Below are 20,026 nucleotides of genomic sequence, written 5' to 3'. Positions count from 1 at the left end.
ACAAACAAAGGCTTAAATGGGATAAGTGATAACGTGTCAGTAAGCTAACAGTCCCCCGCCTCCCGTCACATATTTGTGTATTTGGATAAATTTATGACGCCGTAAAGACATGATACCGGAAATGCTTTCTTCAATGAAAATCTCCATTTACTTCATAGATTATTTCACTTTTTGTTGAGTGAATGTGAAATAATGAAAATATATAATAGTAAATATTTTTTGTGTTTTTCATTGTAATAATATGAATTCATAACATTATAGACAAGGATTATTATGTTTAAATTATATAATTTATAATTTTTAATAAATACAGTTAATTATTTAAATAAATTGTAATTATTAAAATACTATATCTATTGAAAATATGGTTAATTAAAAATATTGAATTTATTAATAATACTGTAATTATTAACATTATGGTATTTTTTGAAATAATATTCACTAATTAATAATGCTTTAATTATTGAAAATATTGTATTTATTAAAAATATTGTACCCTAGAATTCTCAAAACAATAATGCCCATTACCTATACACAATAATGCTCAAAACACTTGTTCCATTGCATCTTTAAATGTTGGAAGCCTAAAATTGCAATTGTACGAAATACAACCTACTTCAATTCTTTAAACATGTAAAACTTTAAGCCAAATAAGTGGGCTTAATTTACATGGTAGACTTCTCAAGTTAACATGGACCTCTATGAGCCTAAGGCCCAAGTCTACATAGATATGACCCATGGCGCAAGAATTCAAGTGCATCAAATCTAATTAGGCCCATATCCTATTGTAATAGAGTGGTCCTATTGGCAAGACCTCTAACTCCCACATAATGGAGCATGTTTCGGACTTAATCCCAACTTTACACCCCGCTTACATGGAATTAGTTAACAAGGTGGGCTAAGGTGGCAAATCCAATCCTAAGCTATTAATAACATTGCCTAGGAAGAAAGAGGGCTCTTTTTCACAATCATATTTACAAACTCTCATTCACCCACACTAGGACTTGAAAATTGCAAGCAACCACAAGCTTTTGCAAACTCCAACTATTTCAAGACCAAGAGAGAAGAAAGAATGAAAGAAGCTTCTTAGTTCTCTACTCTACACTTTGATTCAAGCTCTCCTAAGAAGATTAAGCCACTACAAAAAGGTCTTTTAGAGAAACATTCTTTATAGTCAATTAAGCATGAAGTCTGGAGTGATGAAATCTATATCAACTTTTCAAAAAGCACCAAAATCAAAGAAATCTACATTAGCATTTTAAGAAGTATGAGAAACACGCCAACAGTCCTCATCTTCACCGAACATTCTCCTCTTTCTCTCAACATTAACCCACTACATTAGCATTTTAAGAAATCTACATTAGCATTTAAATACATGAAATTTGTGTCTACAATTCTCTCAACAAAAACACTCTCCTCTTTCTCCTTAACAAAAATGATTGAAAAGTCTAATTGCAAATCAAAGATTCACCAAGCAACAATGAAAGAATCCAATGGAATCATTTCATTGGACTTTCAACCTAATGGTCTCCAATCTCCAGAAGGAATGGATAATACCATAAAACAAGGGAGGTCACATCCTTTCAAGCACACCTCCTCAATATCCTAATCACTTTTACAGTTGATCTAGAACAGCCTACAATCACTAGAGATAAGTTGCTTTTCCAGTATGCCATCACTTCTCCACCCTCATCACTTCTCCAACCAATCTCTTGCTAGCCCAAGCTTAGAGAGAGATCTAACCATCCTTGTACACAAATAAAAAATGGACTTCAATGTAGCATAACTGAGCAGAACCTCCTAAATCCTAAAACCCCTCAATACCCCTTTTGGTCGGTTTGTTTGGCTTCAACCAAACCAAGAGCATTTTGTTTTGGTTGGATTTGCGCCCATAACTTAAGAAAATTTATCTGTTCTTTGTCATAAATACATCTCAAGAGCCAAAACCTCATGGCGGGAATAATAAATGCATTCCAAAATTTAAAAAAAAAAAGGTGATTTGTTCAAATTGAGTTACTGTTAAAAGCATACATTGATAGAAGAAAACGTAATAAAAAATAGACATTAAATATAAAATCAATGAGTTATTATTGTTTTGCTAGCATGTTGCACATCCTATCAAGCCTAAGGGCTAAGGGCTAGGGCTTAGGTTTTAGACTTGGCTTGCAAACTTTCATAAATAATATAGATAGCTTTCATAAATAGAAAAACGACCTGACTAAACCTCAGATAAGCATGTGCTCATGTTGGATCGGATCGGTTTCGGTTTTCACATGTAAAAATCGCAAATCAAATCGAAATCTCGGTATGTTCTAGTTTAAGAACCGAAACCGATCAATACCTTTTAAAAACTAACCAAATCGAGTTGGATCGGACCATTTTGGTCGGTTTAGTCGGTTTGGTTGTCATTGTGAATAGCCCTAACTTTTAGAATCATCAAACAAATGATTTTTAAAACAAAAACAAATTTTATAGTGAACAAATTATATTGATTTATGCAATATAATATTCAATAACTAGATGAAAACATGTTTTTTAAACCAGAAATCCAACATCATTTTTTGGTTTAAATTTTAAAAACATTCTACCTAAAAAAATGTTTTAAAAGCAGAAAACATATATACAACCAAAAAAATGCAAAATTATGTTCTTTATGTTTTTTATTTATCTAGTCCACCTATAAATTGTAGTAAGGTTGATATAATAAAAGTTGGGGGGAATGATTCTCAAATGGGTAGTGAATCATTGGTGGAGGTATTTGAAAATAAAGCCCAAAACCACTTGAAGGGCATTAATGACACCTATAGGGCATTTGTGTTTGTTCAAGTACCACTTAAGGACCGGTTAATAGCTGGTTAACAATAGGTAATAGATTGACAAATTTTAGAAGTTCTGATACTGAATTGTTGCATTTTAAAATTTAGGGACTAAAGTAGCACTATGCTCAAAGTTTGGAGTTTTCCCTTTTTTTCAAAGCTATCGTAGACATATTGATCAGAGAAATATGCAACCTGGGTCGATGGGGGTTATGTTAAAACAAGCGTGCATTAGATCAGAATTGCACCCTTCCTGTTATAATAACATGCCATAGTCGGAGCTAGAGGGTTGCTTGAAATCCCAAGCATCCGGAAGAAGTCTAGGGTTGCAAAGACCCATTTCTACTCTCCGGAGCTTTTGGAGGACATATTGCTCTAGTTTGTTGCAACCAATGATGATCTCTTCAGGAAACGATGCATAAATGCTGCTTCAAGGTTGAAGCAATTTTATTTGGATTCGGGTGCATAGAGTTTAGTCGTGCACCGATCCAACTTAAGCGTCTGCATCAGAGCCAGCCGTAGCTCCCACCTCGACACCCCGCTGCCAAGCAAGTCAAGCCCTCTCCTCAGGGCGGGCGTCCTCACCGGGGAGAAACTTCCTAGGCTCAGAACCCCTCCAATAGCCAAGCCTCATCCCCTGGCAGGAGGGAGAGACCAACTACCCTCGCTTCGCAGCACGCCGGCAGATCGGGGACCTCTCGGCCTATCAAGTCAGCATTAACTCGGCGCTCTCAGTTCGGGCACCCGCTTGTGGAAAACCAGTTCGGTGCCTTAGCCGCGGACTACCACCAGCAATCCAGGCCCATTGAGCTCGGCAACAGCGAAGCGAGCAACGCCAACACTGGACCTTCCAAGCAGCAACGGAGGCATCAACAAACTCGCCGAACTACCACTCGCACCCTACCCAATCTCAGAGGTAAAGAGGAAGCGAGCTCAAATGAGGTAAAGGTTACTGCTATCCTTTCAATCTCTTCCCCCCTGTTATCGGAACTCCTCGTTGTCCCCATGCCCAAGGATTTCAAACTCCCCTCGCTAGACAAATACGATGGTTCCTTTGACCTGAGTGACCATGTTGATGCTTTTCAGTCCTAGATGCACCCGGCGAGGGCTAGCGAGTCCTACATGTGTGTGGCCTTCACTACCACCTTCAGAGGAGTGGCCCGCACCTGGTATAGGAACCTGGCCCCCTGATCGATAAGAAGTTGGGCCCAATTCGTGCAGGTCTTCACTGTGCACTTCGTCACCAATAAGTGGTACCCCCGAACTGAGGAGAGCCTCCTCGGTATAGTCCAGAAGGAAGGGGAGTCTATCCTAAGCTATATCAATCGATTCAATGACACATGCTTATAGATACCACGCCTAAACCCCACAGTACAGCTCGCGGTGGCCAAGCGGGGTGTGATGCACAAGGAATTCAAATGGCACATTGTGGTCAATCAGCCCACAACCATAGTTGAGTTCCTCAAGCTCATGGACAGGTTCATAAGAACGGAGGAGGAAATCAATCAAAGAGCTGAGGGCGGGTTTGAAAATAGGAAGAGGGAAAGCGAACCCTCCAACCAAGGGGACAGGAGGAAGAAATACTCAGCTTGGGGGGCAAAGCCAAGTCAGCCGTTCCGAGCTCCCACAGTAGACCGGGTAGACTATACACCCTTGAATGCGAAGCGGGCCGAGTTCCTGATGGCGATCAAAGACGCCGTACATGAAGTGGCCACCCCATCTGAGAGGGAACTCAAATGAAAGGAATAAAAATTTATATTGCAGCTTTCACAGAGACCACGGTCACAGTTTCGATAACTATAAGAATCTCTGCGATGAGATAGAGGAACTCATTCGTCGCGGATATCTAAGGAATTTTGTACAGAATAATGGTAATAATAATAATAAGGCAAGTCGGTAGGGGGAGCACAGTAGGGATGCTCCCGAGTCCAGCAACAGGCCAGCAGAGCAGTCACAGAAGCAACCCTAGGAGGAGAGGCCAGTTTGGGGAATGATCCATGTGATCGACGGAGGGTCGATTGTAGCGGGTTGCACCTCAGCCGCAGCTCGGGCATCAACCCTTGAGGCTGCCAGAGAGGAGCAAAATCCCACGAAGTGGCCAAGGACAGAAGACCCCATATTCTTCATCGAGGACGACACGCGCGGAGTTCACTACTACCCCCATATTCTTCATCGAGGACGACACGCGCGGAGTTCACTACCCCCACGATGACTCGCTCATCATAAAGGTAAAGATCAATGATTTTGAAGTCAAGTGCGTCCTCGTTGATTCAAGCAGTTCGGCAGACATCCTTTTCAAAGCAACTTTGAACCAACTCTAGTTCCAAGAGATGACTTGAAGCCCGCGAACATCCCACTAGTCGGCTTCAACGGACAAGAAGTCAGACCCCTAGGAAGAGTTACAGTACCTGTGGAAGTCGGCACGTGGCCTAGCGTAGTGAGGCTCAAACACGACTTCTTGGTGTTTGCGACCCCCTCCCCATACAATGCCATAGTAGGTTGGCTGATCACCCATGCTTTAAGGGTTGTGGTGCCCACCTACTATTTGACCATGAAGTTCCCCACGGACTTCGGCATCGGGGTAGCCTGGGGCGACCAACTTGAGTCCCGCAAGTGCTACGTCGGCGCCCTCAAGGGAAAAGCCAAGATGGCCAACGACCTCGAGTTGGAGTGACCCGCGGAACAGAACGAGGAGCGAGTTGCGCCTACGGAGGAGACCATTCTCATCCCGGCCTCGACAGAGGACCCAACCCAAACACTGCAGATCGGCCCTTCCCTGAAGGAGCCCTTGCGATCCGAACTGGTACACTTCTTGCTCAGTAACATAGATGTTTTTGCTTGGTCCATGGCAAAAATGCCCGGCATAGACCCTAACCTCATAACTCACAAACTCAATACTGACCTTGTAGTTAGGCCCATTAGACAGAAGAAATGCAACCTAACCCCATAGCAATGGAGGGCAGTCGACGAGGAGGTCGGGAAGCTCCTCGCAGAAGACTTCATAAGGGAAGTTCATTACCCAAGATGGGTGGCCAACCCCGTTCTAGTAAAAAAGGCCAACGGCAAATGGCGCATGTGCGTCGACTACACCGACCTGAACCGAGCTTGCCCGAAAGACTACTTCCCCCTCCCCAGGATCAACCGCCTAGTGGACGCGACCTCGGGGCACGAGTTGCTAAGCTTCTTGGATGCCTACTCAGGCTACAATCAGATCAGGATGCACCCGACCGAAGAGGAAAAGACCGCCTTCATAACCGAGTTTGGCCTGTACTGCTACAAGGTCATGCCCTTCGGGTTAAAAAACGTGGGAGCGACCTTTCAAAGGCTTGTGATTAAGCTGTTTGAACCCTTGATCGGCACTAAGGTAGAATGTAATGTAGACAACATGGTCATCAAAACCCAATTTTCACATGAGTTAATACAAGATTTGCATTCTATCTTTCAAATTCTGTGCCAATTTAACATGAAGCTAAACCCAAACAAGTGTGTCTTCGGTGTCACCTTGGGTATCGTCAACCGGCGCGGCATTGAGGACAACCCGGACAAAATAAAGGCCATCTTAGATATGGGACCACCCCGAAAACTGAAAGAGATTCAGAGGTTGAAGGGAAAAATAGTCGCTCTGAATCGTTTTATGTCCAAGTTGGTAGACTGCTGCCTGCCTTTCTTTAAGGCAATGAAAAGCAAAGGGTTCGAATGGACCCCAGGTTGCCAGATCGCGTTTGATGAGCTCAAAAGATACCTCGCCACTATCCCAGTTTTGACCCAGCCCGAAGAGGGCGATGTTCTAGAGTTGTACCTCTCAGCAAGTGACGAAGCGGTCAGCTCGGTACTAATAAAGGTAGTAAATCGAGTCCAGCAACCCATCTACTATGTTAGTAAAGTGTTGTAGGGAGCGGAGACGAGATATCCAGAGATGGAAAAACTAGCTTACACATTGGTCATTGCAGCCCGCAAGCTCCGCCCATATTTCCAAGCCCATACCATTAGAGTCCTCACCAACAAACCCCTGAGGCAAGTGTTACTCAGGCCCGAGGTCTCTAGTCGACTGGCGAAATGGGCCATCGATCTTAGTGAGTACGACCTCCAGTACAAGCCGCGAACTGCTATAAAGGCCCAAGCCTTGATGGATTTTTTTGCGGAGTGCACATTCAACTCTGAAGTCCCTGGCCTGGTTGAGCACGAAGCCCCCAGTTCGGGCAAGCTCGGCGCTCCCAGGCCGGTTGAGTCCGAGCATCGTGAGGTCGCACCTAGTTTGGTATCTCTCCGGGTTAAGCCAAGTGCGAACTGGGATGAAGAGCCCTAGATCCTGCACGTAGATGGCTCCTCGAACCAGCAAGGCAACGGAGCCAAAATAGTTCTACACGGTCCAAGTGGCACAAAACTGGAGTACGCACTACGCTTCGAGTTCGCGGCATCCAACAACGAGGCAGAGTATGAAGCGTTGATAGCCGGGCTAGCCCTGGCCCAAGAAGTGAGGGCCAAACACATCGTCACCTACAGTGATTCCCAGCTCGTGGTCAATCAAGTTATAGGCGAATACGAAGCCCGCGAACCAACTATGATCGCCTACTTAGCCAAAGTAAAGGAGGCTCTGCTCAACTACCAGTCACACTTCATCAAGCAAATCCCGATGTCAGAGAATGCTGAGATCGATGCCCTATCCCAGTTAGCCAGCACCAGTGATAACACAATGACGACCGTGTACATAGAAGACTTACCTTGGTCTAGCATTCTCGGGGGAGCAGAGGAGTAGTTCCTGTCGTCCAAGCAGAGCCGAGCTAGATCGATTCACTCGCGAGCTTCTTGCTACATGGGGCCCTCCCCACAAATCGCAATGCCGATAGGAGGGTAGAGCGTCAGACAGCCAAATATGTCATGATAGACGGACGGTTGTACCGAAGATCCTACATGCTCCCCTACCTACGCTGCTTGCGGCCTCCCGAAGCTGAGCTTGTACTCCACGACATTCATGAGGGCCTGTGCGGCGGACACCTGGGAGGTAGGGCCCTCACTCAAAAAGCACTACGACAAGGGTACTATTGGCCAACAATGAAAGCAGACGCCGTTGAGTTAGTCAGAAAATGCGATAAGTGCCAGAAGCATGCCAATATCCACCATCAGCCCGTCGCCGATCTCAAGTATCTCACCAGTCCATGGCCTTTCGCGCAATGGAGAATCGACATACTTGGGTCATTCCTACCAGCAACAGGTGGGAGGAAGTTCCTAGTAGTGGCGGTAGATTACTTCACAAAGTGGGTAGAAGCTGAACCTCTCGTAACAATCACGGCCCAAAACGTTCAGAACTTCTTTTGGAAGAACACTGTGTGCCGCTTCGGACTACCTTGGGTACTAATTTCTGACAATGACAAGCAGTTCGAGAATATCAAATTCCAGGGATGGTGCCAAGACATGGGAATTCGGCAGAACTTCACGCCAGTTGCACACCCACAAACAAATGGTCACGAACAGAGCTATCCTCTACAAACTGAAGGCCAGGCTAGACTGAGCTAAAGAACTATGGGCATACGAGCTACCTAGCATCCTATGGGCCTACCAAACTATAGAGAAGACCGCCACCAAAGAAACTCCCTTCAACCTCACCTATGGCACGAATGCAGTCATACCATCCAAAATCGAAATCCCCTCATTACGATTGGAAGCGTACGGTGACAAGACCAATGAAGACAAGTTACGTACCAACCTCGACCTGCTTGACAAGGTGAGGGACCTCGCCTACATCAGGACCACAGCATACCAGCAAAGGGTAGCTCGGTACTACAATGCCAAAGTCAAGAAGTGAAACTTTCGCGTCGGCGACCTAGTTCTCCACAAGGTCATGGTACCTAAGCCCGACGTTGGCAAACTCGGACCAAACTGGGAATGACCCTACCGAGTAAAGAGAGTGCTCGAAGGAGTGTACGAGCTTGAAACCCTGGAGGGAAAGCAAATACCCCGGGCATGGAAGATCGTCAATTTAAGGCGATATTTCCTATAAATTACCGAACTGAGTGGACTATGAGTCGCTCCCAGAGCCTAAGGGCCAATGTATCGAGGTAACAAGGACCTCGGCACCATAAGACCCAATCGCCTCTTTAGCATGGGCAAACCCTAGGAGAGTATCCTAGCCCAAGGGCTAAAGTGTCGAGCTAATGATTACCTCGGCACCTCATCGACGCAGACCAAGTGTTAGTACCGAAAGAGCAGGCAGCACGGGCATGAAGCCTGAGGTGCATAGCCCGCTTCGAGTCAGACCTATTAAGGACAACCGACATCAATTTTAACCCAAGTGAAAATAGATCGGGCGTACGGCCTTACTATGTTAACTCACTTGGGGTGCGTAGATTCGGGGCGACCAGTTGAGAAACCCCCCGCTTTGGGATCTAGTTCTAACAATTCGGCAATATAGTCACTTCGGCAAAAAGAAAAGTCTCATTACCAACATTTCATTTACAATCGATTCAATACAAAGACAAGAAAAATGACCTTGTAGGCTTGGTACATATCACTTCGGAGGCACACCTCCCTTGTCCAAGACATCAGAAGGAACTTCAATGGCACTCGGAGTGTCTGCTTCATGTTTAGAGTCCGGGTTGCCGTCAGCCTAGAGAGCCATCTCCGGAGTAATGCACGAAGAAATTATGGCACGGGTGTCGAGTTCAGGGTACATATGCCTTATCATCCACCTGCTCAACTTGAAACCCCTCCGATACGAGCCCACCATCAGGTCGTCAAAGCGCTACGACGCGACATAGTCTTCAACGGCCTTCACTTTAGTGTCCTCGATGGCTTGGAAGAAGATCTCGGACTTCTCCTTGATATCAGCCTTAAGGTATTCCACCTCGTGCTCCAAGACCCCTTTTGAGTTTGTGAGATGCTTTACAACAAGCCTCAAGGCCCCGTTCTCCCTCCGAAGCCTCTCCAATTCGCGATCCATTGCGACCTTCTCCGACGTCAAGGTCTCGATGGCATTCTTCTAAGCTGAAGTATCACCCTCAAGACGATGGATCCGCTCCCGAACTATCCTCAGCTCGGTATGCACTGCACGGGAAGCCTCTTTGGTAGCTTGTGCCCGCTTCAGGTGCCTCTCCGATTGAAGAGTTAGGGTGTGGATGGAGGATTTTACTTGCCAAGTGAGAACAAGTCAGTCCGGCAAGAAGAGAATAATAAAGCACAGGAAAAACACCAAGGGAAACCACTTCGACTTACCACCATGGCGTGAGACACAGCGTGTGCGCCGATGTGACCTGGAGGAAGGTCATCCCATTCCAAAACCTCCCTAGGGTAGATAGCCTTTCTGCTCTTCCGGAGAGCACAACTCGGCATCAACACACTACCGACCCCCTCCTGGCTCCCCAAGGTGGAGAGTGCCATCAGAGTGTGGGAAGCTTCCGTAGTGTCGACGCCCCGAGCCTCCGCAACCTCAGGCTCCGCCGTAACCTTTGGAGCAAACCCAGCCACCTCGGGCTCCCTAGGAGACTCCAGGTTGATGACTGGAGGATGGCTTGGAACTTTGGGCTCCATAGCCCGAGGAGGCTCGATGCGAGCCCGCTTAGCAACTCGCCTTCTCTTCTTCATCCTGTCAAGCGGGTTGTCGCCACGGGTCTTCTCCTCCTCCATGATACCAGCGAGAAGAGCTCGGTATCAGTAAAAAAAAATCATCTGAGTAAGAAACCTACCCGGACTCAGACCGGCCTGTACTAGCTTAGCCTCCGTAAGGTAATCTTTGCACTCAAGCCCGAGCTGGGCCCAAGACTGGAAGGTCTCTGCCATGTCCTTGTCTAACATGGCACCGGGGTCGTAAACAACCGCCCTCCAATGGGTGGGGAACGGCCACCTCGTGGCACTTCGGACCACAAATTAGTCCTGCTTCCACACTGGCACCTTACTTGGAAGCTCGTGAAGAAGTTTAAACCCCAGGCGGAGAGACAAGTAATAGGCCCACCTGTGCTCGGGAAGTAAGCTCGCATGCTTCTTAAGCGTAAGGAGGGCAGAGAAGATTTCTAAGTCTAGTGGGAGGACATATTCACAATAGAGGGAGATGGTCCCAACCACGTTGCAAATGGAGTTCGGGTGGAGTTGACCAACGGTGACGCCGAAGTGATTCAAGACCTCGAAGATAAGGGAATGAAGAGGAAGGTGCAGCCCGGCAACGAGCTGCTCCTGAAAAATCACGATCTCATCCGGACCGTGCTCCCAAGGGAAGTCGCCTGTGGGTAAACTATAGCTTACTCCCCAGGCATATTGAACTGATGAATAAGAGACCGAAGTCTTCAGACGTCATAGTGGAAGGGCTGAACTTATCTGGCATCCAAACTCGACGAGAAGTGGATGCCAGGCTGCCAGAGGTGACCCGGACTAAAGGCCCTACCTCCGGCTCATCTAGAAGGCTATTGAAAGAAGTAGCCCGAGCTGAGGTCCCCACCTCAGGCTCTCCTAAAAGACTATCTAAGCTACCTGAACTAGACATTGAAAGGAAAGGAATTGAAGGAAAATCTAAGGGGACTCACCAAGGAAAAGTTAACATACTAGGAAAAGTGACGCGAGCTGAAGAACTTGGACGCGAGCTCAAAGAACAAGTGTTGAAAACTATGGCAAGGGAAAAGTGACCAAGACCCCCACTACTTATAGCCGCTATACCCATGCATCAACGGTCAAGATCAAAGCCATCGAACGGCTCTCAAGAAAACCGGTTGCATGACCCCCGGGGTGAAATCAGTTTAGCGCAAATTTTTGACGTCCAAAATCTAATAATCGGTTGACGTCCGCGCGTGAACTGTACGCAACCCAGGTTGACCCTTGGTCAAGCCGAGCTGACCCTAATCGAGCCAAGGGCATAGGTAGGTCAGACCGAAGGATCACCGAGCTGGAAAAAGCGCGCCACAAGCCAAATCCACCCGTCATCCCGTAAACTCCCCGCGCCGGGTCACAACCCCAGGCACGGGGAGTGGGGGGCAATTGATGGAGGGAGATTTGGCCCGACCCCTTGGCCGCGCGACACGTGGAAGCAACCAGGTATAACCTGGCAGGAGTGTCAGCTCGGCACAGTGCCATAGACATAACCCAAGAAGAGGCCCGAGCTCCCCTAAGAGAACTCGTGCTTCCCAAGAGGTAGAACCCAAGCTTTCCTTAGAAATCCCGAGCCCTACAAGGAACACTCCATGAAAGGCAAAGCCCAGACTGACCCACCTCGGGTAAGTCCGGGCCATGGTCCTGTCCGAACTCAAGACTTCACCTCATGCACCACTCCGGCACCTCGGCTCTAGGTTGCATGACTGAACGACCGCACCTGACACCAAAGAAGTCCGTACTTTGAGGCGGCGCACCTGACTGATCAGGGATCTGACACATGACATCCGCACTCCAACGGCCACCTGCTACCACCATCTCATTCATTGCAAAAACGACACTGATAGAGAAGACAATGGCGATTACGTCTGCCCCCCGCAGAGGCGGTTACACCTGATCTGGCAGAGGTTTGGGAAGTGAGTGCACCGGGGCGGTTATAAAAGGCCCTCTTCCCCCAGGGTAAAGGTAGGTGATACTTTGCGCCTTCTGGTCTAAGAGAACTTCTCATCTTCCTTGCTTTCTCAGAGTGCTAACTCGAGCGTCGGAGCATTCCCGCTGGGTTCTTCCCCTGGGGATCTTTTGTTTCCTCCCTATTCCAAGCATCTCCCGCTCCGTTAGAGGCAAGGTTACCGGCAGCTAGGACCGACCAGATCACGCATCATCAATACTATTGTACAATGACAACCTCTAACGTGGGTAACACGTCTGGATCTGACTCATTTTCTTATCTTCTCTCTTTTAGTGATGAAGACCATCTAGCCAAAATTCTTTCTAAACGACAGACCTTCAATATAACGTCCATATCGTCATTGTTTCAACAATGTCCATCGTTTTGTTTTCTAAATAAAAGGGAAATTATCTATAACTCACCTTAAGTTTTCAACATTTCTCTTAAATTCATAGTAATTTTTCAAAATGTCTAGGAATCATTCTTTTTTGTGGGACTCATTAATACTAAAACATGAACTCGGTTTTAATTATTTTATTTTCTATGAGATCTACCAACTTATCCACCCCCACTAACCAATCAAGTGGGATAAAATAAAAATTCACGACAGTTGTGATTGGTCAAAACCTTAATTTACAGTATCATGCATTTCTTTCCAGAATCATAGGTTTTCCCTAAAATTAATTTTGTAATTTGGGCAAAACTTATGAACCAGGAATTGAGATAAGAAATTTGGATTAATCATATGGTAAAACCTTTCAATATTAAGTATACCTTGTAAAACATTAATTAATGAAATATAAATAAATCACTTGACATCTTTAACTGATTGGTTAAAATTTTAATTTAACATGCAATAAATATTTCAAATGCATCTTTAACCTGACCATTTGAATAGTGCAATACCATAGTAATAACCAATGTTCAGAGAACTGGACTACGCATAGAACCAGTGAAAGGAGAGGTTCACAGGTCAAAGGATTAACAAGGGTCGAACCGGGATGATGTGGCATATACCTATATGTACTACGAGTCATATAAATACTATATATAATATATTTTATAATTTTTAATATGCTTAGATATGGTGGATGGATGGTAAGTTTCTTATTTCTAAAACAAATGACTAGGGTTCAAGCCTTTTAACTTACGACCTAGGCAGTTTCATAAAATCGGGATGGGCTCACCAATTTTCTGGTTCAACCGGCTGGTCAACCGATTTTCAATAGGTTCTGAGCAAGTCTAGTTATTTGGGCATGACCGAATCAATCAAAGCCTAGGGTCATTATTCAATATCTTCAACCGGCTAGTCCAGTCTATTGAATCATGTCTCTACTGGAACAAATCAGCTTCCACACCATCTCTTAGTTGGAAAGTGGATCGTAATTGGACTCTTATATGTTGAATTTCAAATCATCACATTTTACTTGGGGTAAATTACAAAGGCCCTGTAATTTTTTAATGAGGTAGGCCCCTGTAATTTGTGGGTGAGAGTGAAAATGATAATCCTCTTTATTATTGTTTTTGATACTTGGTGTGAGTGGTGTGGTAAGGTTACGTACAAGGTCTCCTTGAAGGGCAAAAGCTGAGGGCAAAGGGTAGGCTAAAGTCTATGATTGACAGAATTTCCTCTCATTATGAGCTAGACCTCCTTTTATAGGGAGAGATCCTGAGGTCTTGAAAGGAATGAGCTAAAAGTGTTTTATTCCCACCAGGAAAGGGGATTTTTGATTCGGTGTCAGTTGTCAGGGAACACCGCTAGGGTTTCACCATGTGTCTTATGAGATATCTCAAGAACGAAGTTTCCTTCCATCTAAGGATTCTCATAATACACGTATGCTACTTCCTTTTCCGAGTCTCCTAGACTGATGTGGCGCTTATGATGTTATTATTAATCTTACGTGTCTCCCTTTATCCTACTAGGCATCTTATCTTGAACGACACTGGTCGTTTGTCGCGTTCTTTCACTCGTCGTTGATAAGCGGTGGCTGTGAGCTCATCGTAGATTTGCGATGGATCTAATCTCATCGTAGCCTCACAATGGCTTTATGTTCATCGTAGGCTCGCGATGGCTTTGAGTTTGTCTTTAGTATTGTGGCTTTGGGTTTATTGCAAGCCCGTGGTGGCCCTAAGCTCATTGCAAGCTCATTTTAGGCTTTGAGCTCATCACAAGCCTGTGCAAGCTCGAAGCTCATTGCAGATTTGTACCGAGTGTGAACTCATCATGGGTACCTTTGTGGCATCGGTTGAGCACCTTCTATGCTATTACGGTTACAGTGATCAACATATACCTACACTTGGCCTCTTATAGCTTTGTATAATTTTAAATTCTTGACAAAACATTAAATTGTCTATGCATTTTTTCATTATTGATAAAATTATGTATTCCATCTTGTGAAAATTAGGAATACCTCACTTTGATAATCCAATAATTAATTTATGGATATCAAACTAACAAACTAGATCCTTGGTTTAATTTGGTATGATTTAGGTGGTCTAGAATTAGATTAGTTGAAATCTTAATATCAGCTAGATGATTGAAATTAACTAATTAACTTTAGAAGACTATTTATTGGCTTAGATTTTGGGTTGAGTTAGTTCATTTACATGGCTAAATCAATTAAATCTCCATATATAATTTGGGTGGTTGGAATTAATTGACTGATGATATACGGACATTCTTAATTCTCTTCTCCCAAAAGACCGCTTTCATGGTATAGATTTTTGGGTGTATTTGATACTCGATAGTCCAAATTGGCTGAAAATTTTGTGTATGGATGGTTGAATTTAATTCACTAAGCTAGGAGGCCATTTTCATGGCTTAGATTGTTCTTTTTTTGGAGGGGGTGGGGGGGTAAGAGCCTAGATCTTATATATATAGTTAGTTAGTTAGTTAGTTAGTTCACTTTAAAAAAAAAAGAAAATGTATATATTCGGTTTATACACAACCAAACCAAAACCAACCGGATTTCTTGGTTTATTTTATTTTAGGCACTAAAATTAACCGGTATTGTTTGAAAACCAACCAATTTGGGTTGAATTGGTCAGTTTGATGGGTCTCATAAACAGCCATAGATTAGGATTAGGATTGGGGTTCATAACCTTGGGATTTAGCATTCCTTATTTTAACAATTGTCTCCTTTTTGCTATTAAAAATTCACTGTTCATAAAAAACATTTTAAATGTATAAAGGAGATGAGTCCTTAAAATAAGAAATGCTAAATGCAGCCTTAACACGGCCCAACTTGCACCCCTAGTTAGAAGTACAAGTGTATGACCCACCTAGAGATGCACAGAGCAACAAAAGTGTTGGTAGATTAGTTGATAAGAGAAAATGGTTTGGCTTGGCTTGGCTTGGCTGAGTTGGGTAAATGGTGAGGGCAAAACCCGTTCAGTAGCTTTTACAACTTTGCATTGAGAATATCTCCCTACTTCTTGCTTTATTTCATGGGGAGAGATATTCTCTTTCCAATGCAAGGTTGAAAAGTACAGTTGGAATGGTGTTGGCACTAGCTTGCCCTGACGTAGGGATAGCAATTTTCCTCATTTCCCCAATCACCATGGCGATCTGTCCCGAATGGGATAGGGATGGGGATGATTTCCCCCGTAGGGACGGGGATGGGAAAATTTTCATCCCCGTTAGCGAGACAAGGAGAGTACTCCCCGCTCGCCCCATGGGGTCCCCACTAATATATATGTATATATGTATGCATATGTTATATATGTTTTAATGTTTATATATACACATATATTTATATATTAATATTTTAAAAAATATGGTTGAATATATTTGCATCTTTCTAATAGAATTATAAATTTTAATTATTTTTTTATTTTTTAAATAAAATAAAAAACAAAAAGAAAATGATTAATATTATAAAAAATCACGGGGAACGAAGACCCCTGCAAGGATAGGGCGGGATGGGAATAACTTTATCCCAGTTAGCGGGGAAGAGAATTTTGGCAGGAACGGGATGGGGAGAGGGCTCCCTGAGCCGTCCCCGCCCCGCCCCTACCCTGACGGAAGCCGAGTTTCCGGGCCACGGGTATCGTCCTCCACTAAATTTTCAAAGAGAGCCCATCCATCCTGTGGTCACATTCCACAACAATCTCTCTGTCCACACATCAAACTAGAGTGACCCAATAACTACCCATTAACTTGGTAAGTGCCATGGATGCTTGGTTTATCTACAAAGCGACTGTCATCAACAATTTTAACGTACACTAATATAAAAACAATTGTGACCTTTGCTTTCGTGGGAATTGGGATGAGACAAGCTTTAGCCAGGCTGCTTTCAGAAGTTCACCAGCTGATCCTCTTGGAGAGCTTGTAGCCGGACAAGATGCCGCAAGCTGCGAAAACAAGGAAGGCCGCGAAAGACATGCTGAAAGAAACCACTGATGCCTTCCATAGCGGTGTACTACTTTTTATGTGTTGAGTTGCAGATAGAATCACCGACGCTGAAGATATGAGCAGGTAACACACCAACTGTTTCATATTGTCCACAAGGAAGAGAATAAGCCTTCATATAGAAACCAAGCAAGAAGAGATAGAACAAGCAAATACTTCATTTTTCCCTCTATGATAGCAAATCAAATTAATGGGTTGAGATTTGAAAATGGGGATGACTTGGGTATTCTCGATAAGAGGACTTGCTAGAATCCGCCATGAACCTGAACCCATCCAGTTTTGTTGTCCCCAGTTCTCAGGTCGCCCTGAGACTTACGACTTCAATCCCATTCATATATGCTTTTTCGAGATACACAAGTACAAACTATAACAACCCCAAGGGGCGGGCCCTCCATCTTCAGAAGCCAGAACCAGAAATGGTCCTTATTAAATGAAATCGTATCAGAAAAGACCTTTACCTGATCGAAAATGAAGCTCATGTAGTCAGAGACCACCTCTGAGATGAGAATGCCTCTGTAGACAAAGTCACATACACCCTTAAAGAGTTGGAAGGCTGAGTAAACAGAAGCTCCGATGGTCACTACGAAGCAGTACCTGCATCAAGTTTCGCAAGGTTCTTAGAAGCAAAGATGAATTCACTTGGAAACAACAGGTCGGCCTGTCTCGGCAAACAGCCCGCATATGTCTCAATTACCATCCATCTCGCATAGTGATAGGTTGAACTAGAACAGGAGAAGAGTGAGCTCAAACGGGTTGGGGATGGAATCAGGCAATCAGATTTTTAAGCGATATCGTATGTCTTGAATGAGCCCACCATTTGCACAGACCAGGAGGATGATTGGCGCATCACAGCATCAACATGGAAAACAGTTGATTGATAGGTTGGGTCTTGGACTCTTGGGTGGGTTGTTAATTGATGGAATGGGTTGAGTCAGAAATTGCCACCCCTTTATCCATGTTGATGCTGTGATGCGCCCGAGCACTCCTGATCTGTCCAACTGATGGGGCTGTATCTCCATAACTATACGTTGACTCTATGATCCTTGAAAAACAAAAGGATTTCTCATTTCCTTCACCCTTGTAGTTTGCTAATGCTTTATTGGGGATAGAATTCTATAATTTCATCTGTCAATCTGACCTATCCTTAGAAAAGAAGGTAGGCATGCTCACCTTAAGGGTGGGTTGTTTAAAGGCGTTCCGTGTCTCGGAGCAGCGAGAGAGAGCGCAGATACAAAAGAGAAGAGTAGCGCGAGGGAGCGAAGGACAAGAGTTGGGACTTGGAAGGAGTGCCGGGAGCTCCACGTGGTGGAGGCAATAGAGTATTCGAATGGGGATGGCGTCTGAAACTGAGGTTGACCCGGCGACGGAAAGTAGACAGCAGGTGTCACACCCGCCATTGCCGACTGCTCAACAGAGAGCCCCCGCTGCTTCTCTTGCTTTTCTTTCATGGAGACCTTATCGCCTGCACTCATCTTTTCTTTCTTCTTCCAACTATTCCTTGCTCTAATACATATAAAACCTTGTTAAAAAAGATAAGAATACATATAAAACCTTGTTGCAGTATTATTTATTTAGTTTTCATACTTCAAAGACGAAAGGCATCTTTCCGATATGAACTGTTTGATAGGTGTTTGTCAAATTAAAGAAAGAGGAAAAGAGAGGCAGTTGGTGGAAAGGAAGATTCAAGTCAACTGAACCAGCCAAAGGTTATCTTCGTCATAAGTTAGAATTGAATAATCCGCAGTCATCTATTAAAGACAGTTCTTTGCTTAGACGGATCGCAAAATGTAAAAATATGGATAAGAGAGTTACAAAGTCTTTGTTTATTCGAAAAATTAGTTTGCGAGTGCCAAGTGGCAAATGCGACATCATGAACAACAGAGAAAGTTGTCAAGTATGGAAGTTGCCTCATAGTTAAGAGGACACTTCAAGGCAATCACATATAAACTACCAAGCCTAAACCAGGTCAAATCGTTGCAGATTACTGGACTTTGGTTCGGTATGATCCATATTCGTAAAGATTAAAGAAAAGTAACTCCAAAGGACAAATGGAGAATGGATATGCCAGTGCTCCCTAAATTTACAAGCGAGCAAACCTTATAATCATGGGAGAATGATCAATCAGCTGGCGAGAGGGCTAATTGGGGGTTGGAATTCAGAATTCTGCATCGGATGTATCCGTACTCCCTAAAATCATTTATGGGTTGTTTGGTATTGATGGCATTCATATGATAAACATTTTGTATAATTTTGTCTTGAAAAACGAGATAAGATCTGATTGAATTGTTCTGTATGATTTTTTTACACCTCAGACCCATTAGGCACCACTAGATGCCATTAGGCGCCATATAAGTCAAACAGTAAAAAATCAATCTTAAAAATAAAAAACATCAAAATTTGTATTTTTTGATAAACGGCTCAACTAAATAATTTTTAGGCATCTTTTGTTAAATGCATCCATAATGCTGAGCATGTATCGTTTGTTCCAAAAGCTACATCGATACCAAGCACCATCTTAATCATCCACACCTTGATCTGATCGACTGTCTAGAATTAGTATGCACTTGGGCATCACTTCTTTTCTTTATTTTTGGTAGTAAAGCTGTTCATCACTTAAGCGCCTCTAAAAAGAGACCAGAAAATGCAAGGTGTTAATCTGGCCAAAAAATCTAGGTTGTGGTAAGGTGTCCTACCATAAAAAAAAGTGGGACTCATGATGGAAAATCTGTCTTCTGGTGCGTCATTTTAGCTAGTGCATAATGTGATATAGGGTTGGAGTTAAAAGCTCAAACCAAACCAAAGCTCGAATTTAATTCTTTTTACTTGAGCCAAGTTCGAGCTAAACAATTACAACAAATAATATTGATGTATGTATAACAATAGCACAACAAACAAATAAAAGGGAAATAAAAACTATAATCCTAGATATATATATATATATATTTATATTTATTTATTTTGTAGGGAACGAGTACTTGCCCTAAACAAATAAAAAAGAAAACCCCTGCGAGTTGCGCAAAAAATAAAAAAGCATCCCCGCAAGTATATATTAACTCAATTGTCTTCACATCTCACGTAGGGTGATGGGTCCCATCTGACAAATTGCCTACTATCTGAATTAGGTGGTTCTAGTGTTCTACTGATATTTTGCCTATGACAATTAATATGAAATTCGAGGTCACATGGAAATCAAGGCAGACCATGATAATCCCGTCTGAAGGCAGCCGTTGGAAATCCTTACTTGTCTAGTGTGTCACAGGAACACGAGTAATAACAAGGATC

General features: G+C 43.9%; 1 protein-coding gene across 1 annotated transcript; it reads right to left on the bottom strand.

The window, feature by feature from the left end:
* Positions 1-16,448: 16,448 nt before the first annotated feature.
* On the bottom strand, positions 16,449-18,339 carry LOC148880009 (CASP-like protein 4A4). The gene is made up of 3 exons (XM_088966647.1): positions 17,915-18,339; positions 17,203-17,338; positions 16,449-16,822 (listed from the first exon to the last, which is right to left on the bottom strand). The coding sequence occupies exons 1-3, from the start codon at positions 18,214-18,216 to the stop codon at positions 16,637-16,639; spliced, it is 624 nt and encodes a 207-aa protein (XP_088822773.1). The 5' UTR covers positions 18,217-18,339; the 3' UTR covers positions 16,449-16,636.
* Positions 18,340-20,026: the final 1,687 nt, after the last annotated feature.

Source organism: Nelumbo lutea, chromosome 1 (genome assembly GCF_056320005.1).
Source record: "Nelumbo lutea isolate HS-2025 chromosome 1, American lotus-T2T, whole genome shotgun sequence".
NCBI classification, from domain to species: domain Eukaryota; kingdom Viridiplantae; phylum Streptophyta; class Magnoliopsida; order Proteales; family Nelumbonaceae; genus Nelumbo; species Nelumbo lutea.
This window is presented reverse-complemented; position numbering and strand designations above follow the sequence as displayed.